Genomic DNA, 14,502 nt, shown 5'->3' with positions numbered 1-14,502 from the left:
GGCCAGAGGCGGGAAAGGGAGAGAAAGAGAGGAAAGTGCAAGAAATAGTGGAACTTGCCAAAGTGTAAAATAAAAAGAAATTTCAGTCTTAAAAGCAGTCACTACAGAATTAATCTCAACAGACAACACGATTAAGAGGCTAGATAATATTAGGTAATAAGGAAAAAGGCATACATTGTTTCTATCAATGAGAAAACAAAAGGGCAGAAACTCTGAAAAGAGGGGAAAAAAATATTTGTTAGAAAGTTGAAGTACAAATAGGAACCTAAATCAATGGCATGATTTTTGAGCAGTAGATACAGTATAAGAAAAAGAATCCAGTCGAACTTAGTACTTAAAATATTCTTTGAGCATCACAGTTTCCTTTTCTGTAGTCACATTCTCTGGAATAAACAATATTTACAAATAATGAGGCGATGCTGCAAATAAACCCACTGACCAATCAGAAAAATGATAGTTATAGAAGAGGAAAGTAGAATCAAAAGGCAGGGAAATGAGATGCCAAACTCAAATGCAAACAATGAGAGCGGAATCTGAAATACGAGATGAAGCCAATACCCAGAAGCCAGACACAGGATAAGAACCAAACCAAGTTAGAAGCAAAGCAGAGGGCTTCAAAATGATTTCATCTTACCAAAGGATTTCTCTTCGTAGTGACAAAAATGTTTTCTAATTATTGCTTGTTATGTTGGATTGTTTCCATTTGCTTTGTCAGTTTGTGAATTGGGATCTCATGAATCATGATCATTTCATTGTAATAGTAACATCAACTAGGATAGGACAATTTATGTCAAAAAGGTCGGTGTAAGACATATTCAAATACTTTCATGGCTATGAACACTTAATATAATAAAGAGGTTCTTGCGGACAGGTGCGGTGGCTCACACCTGTAATCCCAGCATTTTAGGAGTCTGAGGTGGGTGGATCATGAGGTTAGGAGTTCAAGACCAGCCTGGCCAAGATGGTGAAACCCCATCTCTACTAAAAATAACAAAAAATTAGCCGGGCATGGTAGTGGGCACCTGTAATCCCAGCTACTCGGGAGACTGAAGCAGAGAATTGCCTGAACCTGGGAGGCAGAGGTTGCAGTGAGCCGAGATCACACCACTGCACTCCAACTTGGGCGGCAGAATGAGACTCCGTCTCAAAAAAAAAAGAAGAAAAGTTCTTTCTAATTTTGTTTTCCATTCAGCATGATCCCACGCCTATCTCCAAGAATACAGCCAGAAAAATACCTCAGTCATTAAAAACACTGAAACAGTGTGACATGGGTGCATAAATAGACAGACTGTAGAAACAGAGTTTTAAAGCCCATAAATAAATAATATACTTATGGCAGTTTAGTACATTATAAAGATGGCATCAGTGGCAGAAAAAATGGTCTCTTCAGTACATGATGTTGTTATAGGAGAGCCATCTTGAGGGGACAGATGTTGGATTCATATGTTTCACCATAAGCCAGGATAAACTTTAAACCAATCAAAGATCTATATGTTTGAAAAAGAAAAGAGGCCAGGCGTGGTGGCTCACGCCTGTAATCCCAGCACTTTGGGAGGCTGAGGGGAGTGGATCACGAGGTCAGGAGTTCAAGACCAGCCTGGCCAAGATGGTGAAACCCTGTCTCTATTAAAAATACAAAAATTAGCCGAGCGTGGTGGTGGGCGCTTGTAATCCTAGCTACTCTGGAGGCTGAGGCAGAGAATTGCTTGAACCTGGGAGGCAGAGATTGCAGTGAGCCAAGATCATGCCACTGCACTCCAGCCTGGGCGACAGAGCGAAACTCCATCTCAAAAAAAAAAAAAAGAAAAGAAAAACCACAAAAGTAACTTAAGAAAATACAGGAAGAAAACATGGAGAAGACCATAGAAGAAAAGATTGACATATTCTGCTACATCACAATCAAATGTTCTTCATAACAAAACAAAAGGGGGGGGGAGTCATAAAGTCAAGTAAGAGATAAACTGGAAAAATTGACACTCATATTAAAGACAAAGGGCTTATTTCCCTAACATATAAAGAGCTCCTTGAAATGTGTAAGAAAATGACCACTCAGTAGAAAAATGGGTCAAGGTGATCAACTGAAAAAAAAAAAAAAAAAAAACCTTCAATATATATATAAAAAAAAAACTGCTCAACTTCACTGTAAAAGGAATGCAAAATAAACATACCCAAATACTTATCAGACTGGCAAAAATCCTAAAAGGTAACAGAGGCTTACATTTTATCAATTATAAAACTAAAGCTCATTGAACTAGATTAGGCAGCCTAAGTTTAAACAATAATAATGTCAAGAATAGATGTGTCATTTGCTAATAGCTTCATTCTAAAATAGTACCACTACATGTGCTTGGCCAGGTGCAGTGGCTCATGCCTATAATCCCAGCACTTTGGGAGGCCAAGGCTGGAGAATCACTTGAGGCCAGGAGTGAGAGACCAGCCTGAGCAACATAGACCTCATCTCTACCAAAAATTTAAAAATTAGCTGGGTGTGGGGGCATGTGCCTGTAGTCCTAGCTACTCAGGAGGCTGAGGCGGTAGGATAGTTTGAATGAACTGTGATCACACCATAGCACTCTAGCATGGACAACAGAGCAATACCCTGTCTCTAAAAAAAAAAAAAAAAATTGAAGTAGAATTTTCTTTGTTCAAATTTACCATTGATATAAATTGGATCATTATATAAGCCAAACATAATAAAATTGAAAATATGTTCTAAATGTTATTTTGGTACCCACTGTAGCTGTATTATCCTAATAAGAATTTTACAGAGTTTTGCTGCACTTAAAGTGTTCTTTGCCTGGATTTCAGAAACTGCTAATATTTTTTGTACAGTCACATTAACGAAAGTGGTATTGTGACAACACCCCAAACTGGGGTGATCTTAGGATAAAGCAAAGATGTGAATTTCCCTTCTAATCTGACCACTAAACCCCCCTTTACCTTATTTATCTGTAGAATAGTGCCAGATTGTTTTGGAGTAGATTTTTGCTCTTATTTTATCTTCATGCCAAAGATACAAAAGTTATGGCTAATAAAGAGACGTTCTTTCAGATAGAAAGTTTTTCTTTTCATAGGCTTTCCCTTCTACTTATCTTGATAAGTAGAACAGGAGCTGAAATCTACCATAACACCATACCCGTTTGACATCAAATCAATAATTACATACTTCACCATAGTGGAGCATATAAATGAAACAACATAATCTTGAAAGCAAAAAGAGTCCCCAAATGGCCCAGATAATCATATATCAGATTGGCAATGTCTGCAAGTATATGCATTCTCATGTACATTGGCCAAGCCAGGCCCACTACTGCAGAAAGGAGAAAGGATTCTGGCACTGTTTTTTCTGACACCTCTCGCGGCCCTAAAATCTATTAAGGTTATATGGCTTAAACTCAGCAACACTGCTTTAAAATACTCACTCAGGTTAGATGGTTCTAAACAGAACTAATAACAGCCAGAAGAGAAAGGCCTGTAGGAACTTGCTTTGACACAGAGCTGGTGTCTATAAACAGATTAGTAGAAGAGAGCAGAACATCGTTCTATCACCATAACTTTTGTGTTTTGGCATGAAGATACAATAAGATAATAGGAAAAAATTACCTGTTACATAGCCTACCACTGTTCTGTTCTGATAAATAAAGATTAAGAAGAGTTTAGCCTGTCATTTCTCCATATACTTGTTTATGATGTATCAATTTAGTAATCAATCATAAATACCCACTGACTAGTGTTATGTACTAAAGATTTGTCTATGGATATGAAAGACAAATACACTTGGGAGAAAGAACGGGTGAAATTTTTGATCTCTTCAAAAAGTTCATCACAATTAATTCTTAGTTCAAAGGGCAACTGAAGCCAACCCCACTTACCATTTGTAAAAGGATAAGGGATAATACAGCTAAAGAAATCCTGAATCTGTATTAAACTTACAGTTTAACTGCTGACGAGTAGCCAAGATTGGATTCTTTTTCTCTACCATCTTTATATAAGACTTCAGAGGAAATGCGACAGTTTAAAAGAAAGAAGAGAAAAAGTTAAATGCTTAAATAATCTACTCAGTGAATATATGTAGAGCATCTACAGTGGAAGGTAGCTATGCCAGTGGTTCCCAAATTTGTCTCTCTATTAGAATCACTTGAGATCTTCAAAAATTCCAAAATACAAAAAAATTAGCTGGGCGTGGTGGCATGCGCCTGTAGTCCCAGCTACTCAGGCACTGAGGCAGGAGGATGGCTTGAGCCCGTGAGGTAGAGGCTGCAGTGAGCCGAGACCACACCACTGCACTCCAGCCTGGGTGACAGTGAGATCCTATCTAAAAAATAAAAAAAAAAAAAAAAATTCCAAAGCCCAGGCCACACCACAGCAATTATCTCACAGTCTCTGGGGTTGGGACACAGTCATCACTGGAAATATTTGAAGCTCCACAGGTGATTTCAGTGTGCAGAAAAACGTGGAAACCACTAGACTATAGAATGTTGTAATTGTCAGTTATATTAAATGAGTAAAAGATTCATGTACATGATTGTAATTACTATTTTATTTTCACAACTTATGTGTATAGTATAATTGTTTCTTCTACTTAAAAATATTTTAATATTAATCATTATTAGTCTGCTTGCTAAAATCACACTTGCTACTTTCTTCTGTTTTCATATATCAACAGGAATTGGCAGCAATGAAACAGATTCTCGTTAAGATGCATAGTAAACATTCTGAGAACAGCTTACTTCTCACTAAAACAGAACCAAAGAATGTGACAGAAAATCAGAAATCAAAGACTTTGAATGTGCCTAAAGAGCATGAAGACAATATATTTACACCTAAACCAACACTCTTTGTAAGTACAATTTTTAAAACTCATAATTTTAATATTCCTGATTCTTACTAAATGTATTTTAGTTAATTTTTTCCTTTCACATTTATGAAATGAGTAGATTCCACAAATATGTTTCATGAAAAGACCTTGAAGGATTTGCATCAATCCATTTTCTAAATATGTATATTACCTATCTTATAGATGATAGTATATTTTGCTGTAATTCCTCATAAAGTGTGAAATCAATTAACATAAACTGAAATGCATTGTTAGCTAAAAATGTATGTGCACAGAAATTAAAGAAAAAGAAATAAAAAAAATTTGGATTAAAAGCAGATAAAATACCAAAAATATGTACAGTTGTTATGTGCCAATTTTTAAAAATAGAGAAAATAAATTAGGAAATATTGAAAACTATGTATTTTAACAAATAATAAAAATCAAGATTAAAAGGCAAGAGAATTAAAATAGGAGTAACATTATTAAATATTCCATTTTACTTCAAATGGTTTCTCAATCATGCTTTCATTTCTCAGGAGAAACATGATTTTTATCTGCTAAACATAGAGACTCAAAACCGGAAAGATTTTCTCTGTGATATTCTGATTCAGTGAGTCCCCAGAATCTTATTTTTTTTAACTCCTGAGATGAGTATAATAATCAGTCAAATATGAGAACTTCTGTTCTCAGTCATTTTATTATACATGCAGATAATGCTACTCAAGATTAATAGGATGAAAGAGATTGTTTTAGTGATTATATAATTCAACCTCCCTTTTTAAAAAAATGAAAGTTGCAGTTTAGATCAAATAAGGGACAGTTGGGCAGGCGTGGTGGCTCACACCTCTATTCCCAGCACTTTGGGAGGCCGAAGTGGGAGGATCACCTGAGGTCAGGAGTTTAAGACCAGGCTGGCCAACGTGGTGAAACCCGATCTCTACTAAAAATACAAAAATTACCTGGGTGTGGTGGCACACACCTGTAGTCCCAGCTACTTGGGAGACAGGCAGAAGAATTGTAGGTGTGCTGGCACCACTGCACTCCCCGCCTGGGCAACAGAGTGAAACTCTGCCTCAAAAAATAAAATAAAATAAGGGACAATTATTTTAAGGATACATGTGGCAGTAATGTAGACTAAGCTGACAGGCAGGAGAAAACGGGATGGCTCAGTTGACTAGCCTGGACACAAGGTGGCTGAGTCCATGTGTCTTTTCCTTTGTAGTACATCAGCTTCTCTTTGTTTCTCCTCTAGTTTCTGCTTACTCATATTTTCCACTTCCTCATTAACTTGCTCACAGCCATTTGTCTTGAAACAGGTTCTGTACATCCTTTCTGCATGTACTCTCTTATAATGTAGTTCTCCCTGTATTTTCCAAGACTAACAATCTAATTGGCATAGCTAATTCTTGTTGGGTGATACCCCTTTTTGGCAAGACTACCTAAACTTATTACCCAGCCTACAGAATGGCTGCCCTTAATAGTGAGCAGGAGTCACACAGTTCCAAATACAGCTGCCAAGGACTGTTTATTAAGGGCTATGGCTAGGCAAGTTTTGCTCAGAGAGTGGGCAGAGATTGTGGCAGACACTATGCTGTGCCTATTATAATCTATAGGAAGAAAGCAGATTGAATATGTACACATTAATGGGAAATAGGGTCAGATGAAAACCACAAGATACAGCTGAATACTTACAGCCTGTCAGCACTCTCTGATCTGCCTTTCTGATCCTGCTCTGCTCCAGGCAGTGGCACTATTCCTTCTGACCCTGACCCTCTGCATTTCTGGCTTTAGCTTGGTAACCTGATTGTGATTTTCTGGAATACCAGCTATAATCAATCAGTACATGAGTAACAATAAGATTTCCCCAGTACCTCCAGATAAGGTTATGCAGTGATGATAAAATTAAGAAGATTCAATATTAGTTGGGTAGTTCTTCCTTCCTTATTTTTGCTTATCTGGATTTTCTATTTTATTCTACAATAAAATTCTTTTTAAATAATAATAAGGGAAATTTTTTTCAAAAGAGGTACAAGCTCAGCTATGTCCTAATGAAAACTGAGAGGTAATACTACAAACAAGTCAAATCAAAGACTATAAGCTAATGCAGAATTAGTAATGTGAACTGACTAGATAACCTGGGGCAAATCATTAAATGTTCTCAGTGTGTTCTTATCTATAAAATTAAGTGGGAGGTTGTAATGAAATGAGTTCTGGGCTCCTTTTATTCTAGCATGCTATGATTCTCTTCAGGCATCATAACTTTTAGTTATTCTTTTGAATATTTTCAATTTTCCATAAGAATACTTTTTTATATTTTCTCTGAACTTGTTGATAAGGAATTTACCATGTCAATATTTGAAGTAAGAGCTAATCATTTTATAATTTCATGGTTTTATACCTAAAACGAAAACATTTCTAAATCCAGATCCTTTGGCTGAAAGTATTTGCTATAGGTATTTTCCCCTGATATTAAATTCAGTGATGGATGGGTGGATGGATGAGCGTTCCCATATGCATTGACAATATGAGGCGAGCCACACAAAACTACTGTTAACTGGGCAATGGAGTGGAAGCAGTGCTATGATGTAGAGGAGGAGAAATAAGAGCTTGACTTTTTTTTTTTTTGGACACTTAGGTCTTCCTCTGAAGACTTTTTTTTTTTTTGGAGATGGAGTCTCACTCTGTCGCCCAGGCTGGAGTGCAGTGGTGTGATCTCAGCTTACTGCAACCTCCGCCTCCCAGGTTCAAGTGATTCTCCTGCCTCAGCCTCCTGAGTAGCTGGGATTACAGGCGTGTGCCACCACGCCCAGCTGGTTTTTGTATTTTCAGTAAAGGCAAGGTTTCACCATGTTGGTCAGTTGGTCTCAAACTTCTGACCTCGTGATCTGCCCACCTCGGCTTCCCAAAATGTTGGGATTACAGGCGTGAGCCACAGCACCTGACAAGACTTTTTTTTAATGTGCTTTTTTATATGTATACAAATGTTTTACAGTATACAAGTGATATTTATATATGAAGGCAACCTCAAAAGTTCCTTTTTTAGAAAAGCTCTGGCCTTTGAAATGACGTATGTGACAGAGTCATTGTTCAGGCACTTAGTGTACCAACAAAAACTAATTGAACCACAGAATGTAAGTGCCTTAAGGACAGAAACTGTATTCCTTTTGTTTTGCATAGCATCTGAACAAAGCAGGTACTCAATAAATATTTGCTGAGGAGAAAAAAAGCAGTTATTTGTCTCCCCAGTTTAGTTATGTTCTTAGCTGTTAAAACTCTAAACTGGGTGGGGAACTTTAATGTTAAAGTAAACTACAGGGAGAATGAAAGCTTCACCTCCCATGACTCTAGTTAGTGCTACTTCTGCAACAGGCAACTTAAGTCTTCTTTATTCAGAAACACTCAGTTCATTCCCACTAATCACCTACTTTCACTCTTAAGGTAGCTTGTTGCTGTGCTATTCCTTTTTTCCCAGCCTCACTTATCTCTTTCTTAGAAAAACCTAGAGCTATTCTAATCTGATTTAGAACAACTTTCCTCTTTCCTTCCTGAGCAGTATGGGACTCTTTTGCTGCTTTTCTGCTGCCATCCTATTCGAAAAGAGAATTCATACTCAGGATTCACATCATTGTCATTATTTTCTCAATACCTTATTAAAAATGCAGATACTAGCAACTCCGCTTTTAGTCTTTTCACCAAATAAATTGCAAGCATTAAAACAAAAAAGAGCTTGGGCGCAGTGGCTCACACCTGTAATCCCAGCACTTTGAGAGGCTGAGGCAGATGGATCACCTGAGGTCAGGAGTTCAAGACCAGCCTGGCCAACATACTGAAACTCCGTCTCTACTAAAAATACCAAAATTATTCAAGTGTGGTGGTGCATGCCTGTAGTCCCAGCTACCTGGGAGGCTAAGGCAGGAGTATCACTTGGACCTGGGAGGTGGAGGTTGCAGTGAGCCAAGATCATGCCTCCACACTCCAGCCTGGACGACACAGCAAGACTCCGTCTCAAAAAAAAAAAAAAGCCTCAGGCTCTAAGTATGGTAGCAAACAATATGACTGTGCAGCTCCAGTGTATAGTGTGTGAAGTGTCTGATTTTTGGTGAGTTTATGATGTAGTTCAGGCCTTGACTTGTATTTGTTACCTCATTGGCTAGCATATGTTGGATAGGTAGATTAAGTTTATATAATTGATACATAAGTGGTTATATGAACGACATGATTCCCTAGAAGAGCTTTGGAAAGCTATATGTCATCTGGAAAGAAAAAAAAATTTTTTTTTTTGAGACGAAGTCTCACGCTGTCACCCAAGCTAGAGGGCAGTGGTACAGTCTTGGCTCACCGCAACCTCCGCCTCCTGGGTTCAAGCAGTTCTCTTGCCTCAGCCTCCCGAGCAGTTGGGATTACAGGCACATGCCACCATGCCCCGCTAATTTTTTGTATTTTTTTGTAGAGACGAGGTTTCACCATGTTGGCCAGGCTGGTCTCCAAACTCCTGACCTCAGATGATTCACCCACCTTGGCCTCCCAAAGTGCTGGGATTACAGGTGTGAGCCACCACACCTGGCCTGGAAGGAAAATTAGTGTAGTCAATTCAAGAAGTGTTTGCTGACTATATGCAAGAGCCTGTGATGATCATTAAGATGGCATCAGCCTTAAAACTGCTGCCCCTGTAGGATCAAGCTTAGTAAACAATAATATAAGGCAAAATCAGTTAGCCTACTTTTTTTTGTTTTGTTTTTGAGACAGGGTCCTGCTCTGTCACCCAGGCTGGAGTACAGTGGCATGAACACAGCTCACTGCAGCCTCAACCTCCCAGGCTCAAGTGATCCTCCCACCTCAGCCTCCCAAATAGCTGAGACCACATGTGCACACCACCACACCCAGCTAATTTTTTTTTTTTTTTGTAGAGACAGGGTCTCACTGCAATGCTCAGGCTGGTCTTGAACTCCTGGGCTCAAGCAATCCTCCCACCATGGCTGTAATCTCAAAGTGCTGGGATTATAGTCATCAGCCACTGCACCTGGCCTGGGTATCCTACTTTAAAGGAAATACAAATTGCTACGAAAATTCAGAGAAAGAATAGACACTGCGGTTTTGGAGGACTCTAGGTTGCCTTGTCAGAAAGGAAGTATTTGAGCTTGGCTTTAAAGAATGCATGGATTTTGACAAGTGAAGTTGAGTGTTATTTAGAAATTCCAAGGGCAAAGAAAATATGATACTGGCCAGGCGCGGTGGCTCACACCTGTACTCCCAACACTTTGGGAGGCCGAGGTGGGTGGCTCACCTGAGGTCAGGAGTTCGAGACCAGCCTGACCAACATGGAGAAATCCCGTCTCTACTAGAAATACAAAAATTAGCCAAGCGTGGTGGTGCATGCCTGTAATCCCAGTTATTCGGGAGGCTGAGGCAGGAGAATCGCTTGAACCTGGGAGAGGGAGGTTGTGATGAGCCGAGATCGTGCCATTGCACTCCAGCCTGGACAACAAGAGTGAAACTCCATCTCAAAAAATAAAAAATAAAAATAGTTAATGGGAAAAATCTTATGGTATATGTATTTTACCATAATCTTCTTTTTAAAAACTTTTTAAAGCCTGGGCAAAAACTTTTGTGAGACCCTGCCTTTACCAAAAAAAAAAAAATTTTTTTTTTTAATCAGCCACGCATGGTGGTATGTGCCTATGGTGCTAAGCTCCTTGGGAGTCTGAGGTGGGAGGATCACGTGAGCCCAGGAGGTTGGGGCTGCAGTGAGCCATGTTCACGCCACTGCCCTCAACCCTGGGTGACAGAGTAAGACCCTGTCTCAAAATAATATATATAATGATGAAATATAATATAAAATAAAAAAAATTTAAATTTTAATTTAATATAAGAATTGTAAGTAAATAGGTTACAAAAATAATTTTTCTCATTTGTTCATGAGGGAAAGTTTATAATTTTATCAAAAATGGAATGTAGCAGTTATTTATAATATAGTGATATAATGAGTACAATTGGTTGTGTTTAGACAAGTGACAAGGATGCCACAGTAGGGTAGCGTCATCACAGAGTCATGTCCTAACACTGTGCCTCCCAACATTTTTTATAACACACATGGAAAATTATAATATTTATATGGCACAACAGGATAACTGAACTTGCTGGTAGATTGAAGGGACTCCAGCCACCCCAGACACTGGGGACTGAGGAGATCAAAAGCGCCACATACCTGTAACACTTCTGTGTCATATTTGTGTTCAGAAGTTCTGATCTCACTTTTTTTTTTTTTGAGATGGAGTCTTGCTCTGTCGCCTAGGCTGGAGTGCAATGGTGCAAACTCGGCTCACTGCAACCTCCGCCTCCTGGGTTCAAGCGATTCTCCCACCTCAGCCTCCTGAGCAGCTGGGATTACAGGGACATGCCACCATGCCTAGATAATTTTTGTATTTTTAGTAAAGACGGCGTTTCACCATACTGGCCACACTGGTCTCGAACTCCTGACCTCATGTGATCTGCCCACCTCAGCCTCCCAAAGTGCCGGGATTACAGGCATAAGCCACCACACCTGGCCCAGTCTCACTTTTTTATGTTGAATGTAGACTCATCTCACCAAAGTAAGACTGGACCTCAAAATATACATTTCTAAATATTCATTTTTTAATTTCTAGTGTCAGGAACACTAATTGTAACCTCTTCCTGATGTTATTTAATTTAGCTTGTGAGCTAAACTAGAAATCAGGAATTTTTTGGTGAGCATGGAATGAAGCTGACTGATCTCAGACAGCTTCACATTTTGTTAGTGGTAAAGCCATATCAACTGTCTTAAACTCACTTGAGTTAGGCCCTGCCTATGAGGACTTCTCAATATTTATTTATTTGATTTCCAGTTTATATCTTTTTTGGAAAACAAAGTAATGATATCTACCAGACATAGACTTTTTTTCCTTAGAGAAGTGGTACTGGTTAAACACTAATAGATTCTTAATTTCTAGCTCTTTTTTTTAGATTACAGGAATAATCCACCAGGCTTACTATGTCTGCATTTATCAGTCATCATTCTTTCTAATTTTAACTAACGCTCTCAATGGGTTATAATCCCCATGTTATATATTAACGTTTTAGCTGGCTAATTCTGGATGACACAGAAGTATCTATCTTATCAATTATTTGTTTCCAAAATCACTTTGTAACATAGTAAATTACTTCTGGTAAGTTTCCAGTTAGTCTTGTCATTTGTTTCTGCAGTGGCTTTGTGCTGTCTTTCCTAAATCTGGAATATAGTATACTTTAGGATCTGTTAATACTCCACTAACAATTTAAGGTTTTTATTAATTTGTATACGTATATACATATATATTTTATGTGTATGTAAAATATATATGCATATATAGTTTATATATATCTGTAAAGCACTTCATATTATGAAGCCTATAAGCCTTATATTTAAAATAAGGACCCTACTCAGTTAAATGGTTAATCCCATTAATACCTGAAGCAGAATGTCAAATTTCATCATATAAAGCACCATCTTATGGATATAAAGGGAAGTAACTTTAATAAAATAGAAAAAAGAAACACTACTGATCAAACAGCTAAAAGAATGGAATTATCAAAATAAAAAGCAGTTAATTTTTTTTTTTTTTTTTTTTAGATGGAGTCTCACTCTGTCACCCAGGCTGGAGTGCAGTGGCGCAATCCTGGCTGACTGCAACCTCTACTTCCCGGGTTCAAGCAGTTCTCCAAAAATCAGTTAATTATACATCTGAATTATTTTGCTGTGCCCATTTTGACAATCAGTTACCATGAGCCAGCAAACTCTATTGTATATTCTTTGTTTGTTTGTTTTTTACCTTTTTTAAAAAATGTCAAAACTAGGCCAGGCGCAGTGGCTCACGCCTGTAATCCCAGCACTTTGGGAGGCCAAGGCGGGCAGATCACCTGAGGTTGAGAGTTCAAGACCAGCCTGACCAACATGGAGAAACCCCATCTCTACTAAAAATACAAAATTAGCCAGGCGTGGTGGCGCATGCCTGTAATCCCAGCTACTCAGGAGGCTGAGGCAGGAGAATCGCTGGAACCCAAGAGGCAGAGGTTACAGTGAGCCAAGATTGCACAGTTGCACTCCAGCCTGGGCAACAAGAACCAAACTCTATCTCAAAAAAAAAAAAAAAAAAAAGAAAAAATGTCAAAACCATTCTTAGCATGCAGCCCCTACAAAAACAGACCATGGACCATAGTTTACTGATCCATGATCTATCTCAGGAGTTGATAAAAGCTTAGAAACTTCCAGTGTCTGGAACTTAGGGCTATCACTAATAGCTAGCACGTTACTGACTAAAATATCTGGAAATGAAGAATATACATTTTATGAAAATCAGAAATAAACTTTTCAGAAGCAGTGTTGTCTACTTGGAATCTGTTCAAATTTTGGTAGTGATGAGACTTACATACTAATGTAGATGAGAAATGACTCTGACATACTCTATGCTAATGTAATCAACAGAGAACCTGAATTTCAGAGAATAATACAACCGAAGGAAAAAGTTCACCAATCGAAGGATTGAAAATATCTTTGAATGATATAAGTAAATTTGAGTTCATACAGCAAAATATGCTGTTTCCATGCCTTACTGGTTATTTACCATTTCCACTCAAAAATTGGGCTGTTGCTTAGAATCACAAGTACTACCCCTGATGCTTGTAAAGGGTGATGTTGCCTGATTAGTTAGAAACATATTATTGCATTACTGTAGTAGAATTTTCTTTTGTCTTGCATAGTAGAAAGGCTTGAATAGACTCACATGAAACTTTTATGTCCAGACTTAAATAGAACTGAAAGGCTTCTGTCACAGCAAACCCAGACATTCATTCATTCATTGAAAAATGTTTATTGAGCACTTACTTTGTGCCAAGTACTATTCCAAGCAGTAGAGATATAAATAATTCCTGCCTCTGTGGATCTTACATTCATGGATAGAGATAGACTATAAACCGACAAACAAAAAAATAAATTGAATAAGATGTGAAAACATGACAAATGCTATGGAGAAAATATATGAGGTAACTGAGAAGTCCTCAATTTGCCCACTTTGCAAAATTAATAAATGGCTAGAACCTGTGCTTTAACACACTGTACTATATGGTGCACAAACCACAAAAATCAAAGGAGGCATGACATCGAACACCTACTGCTGGCGAGACACTTTCTTGCATGCTGAAGATACAACATGAGATAAGATAAATGGTATAAACTAAGAGTATAAGAGTCAGCATCTTTAGGAATTGTGTCCCACTGCTAGTTCAGCAGCTTTAGCAAATTGTTCAGTCTCTCACATACAGGCCTGGAGATAACTATTTCAGGACAAGTATGTGGCCCTGTGAAGTCATCAGGAACCTAGGTTCCCTCTTCCTTTCTCTTCAACCATCCTTAGAGTGTGGCATCTGTTCTTAGAATCACAGTATGGTTGCTCTGGCCTCAGCCATCATGTCTGCATTTTAAGCAGAAAGCGAGAAAAAGGGAAGAAAATAGTCTCCTTTTCCAAAGGAGTTTTTCCCTAAGTCCTACCCAACATCTTCAACTTATATCCCATTGGCCAGAACTTAGTCATGTGGCCACACCTAGCAGCAAGGAAGGCTGATAAATGTTTTATACAGGGTGAATCTATTGCTTTACTGATAAAATCAGAGTTCTGTTATTAAGAAGGGGA

The 14,502-nt window shown here is 38.3% G+C and overlaps 1 protein-coding gene across 7 annotated transcripts in view; it reads left to right on the top strand.

Moving 5' to 3' along the window:
• PIBF1 (progesterone immunomodulatory binding factor 1) overlaps nucleotides 1–14,502 on the top strand; it is a 234,306-nt gene that overhangs the window by 213,404 nt on the left and 6,400 nt on the right. For 3 of the 7 annotated variants that reach the window (XM_063618767.1, XM_055244706.2, XM_055244704.2), the window contains one exon: nucleotides 4,667–4,840. In XM_063618767.1, the coding sequence (XP_063474837.1) occupies nucleotides 4,667–4,840 (174 nt within the window). Of the gene's footprint in view, nucleotides 1–4,666; nucleotides 4,841–12,446; nucleotides 13,189–14,502 lie in introns of those variants that run through there. The other 4 variants (XM_055244705.2, XM_055244708.2, XM_055244707.2 and 1 more) reach the window with 3 other exon arrangements.

This window comes from Symphalangus syndactylus, chromosome 15, assembly GCF_028878055.3.
Source record: "Symphalangus syndactylus isolate Jambi chromosome 15, NHGRI_mSymSyn1-v2.1_pri, whole genome shotgun sequence".
Taxonomy (NCBI): Eukaryota; Metazoa; Chordata; class Mammalia; order Primates; family Hylobatidae; genus Symphalangus; species Symphalangus syndactylus.
This window is presented reverse-complemented; position numbering and strand designations above follow the sequence as displayed.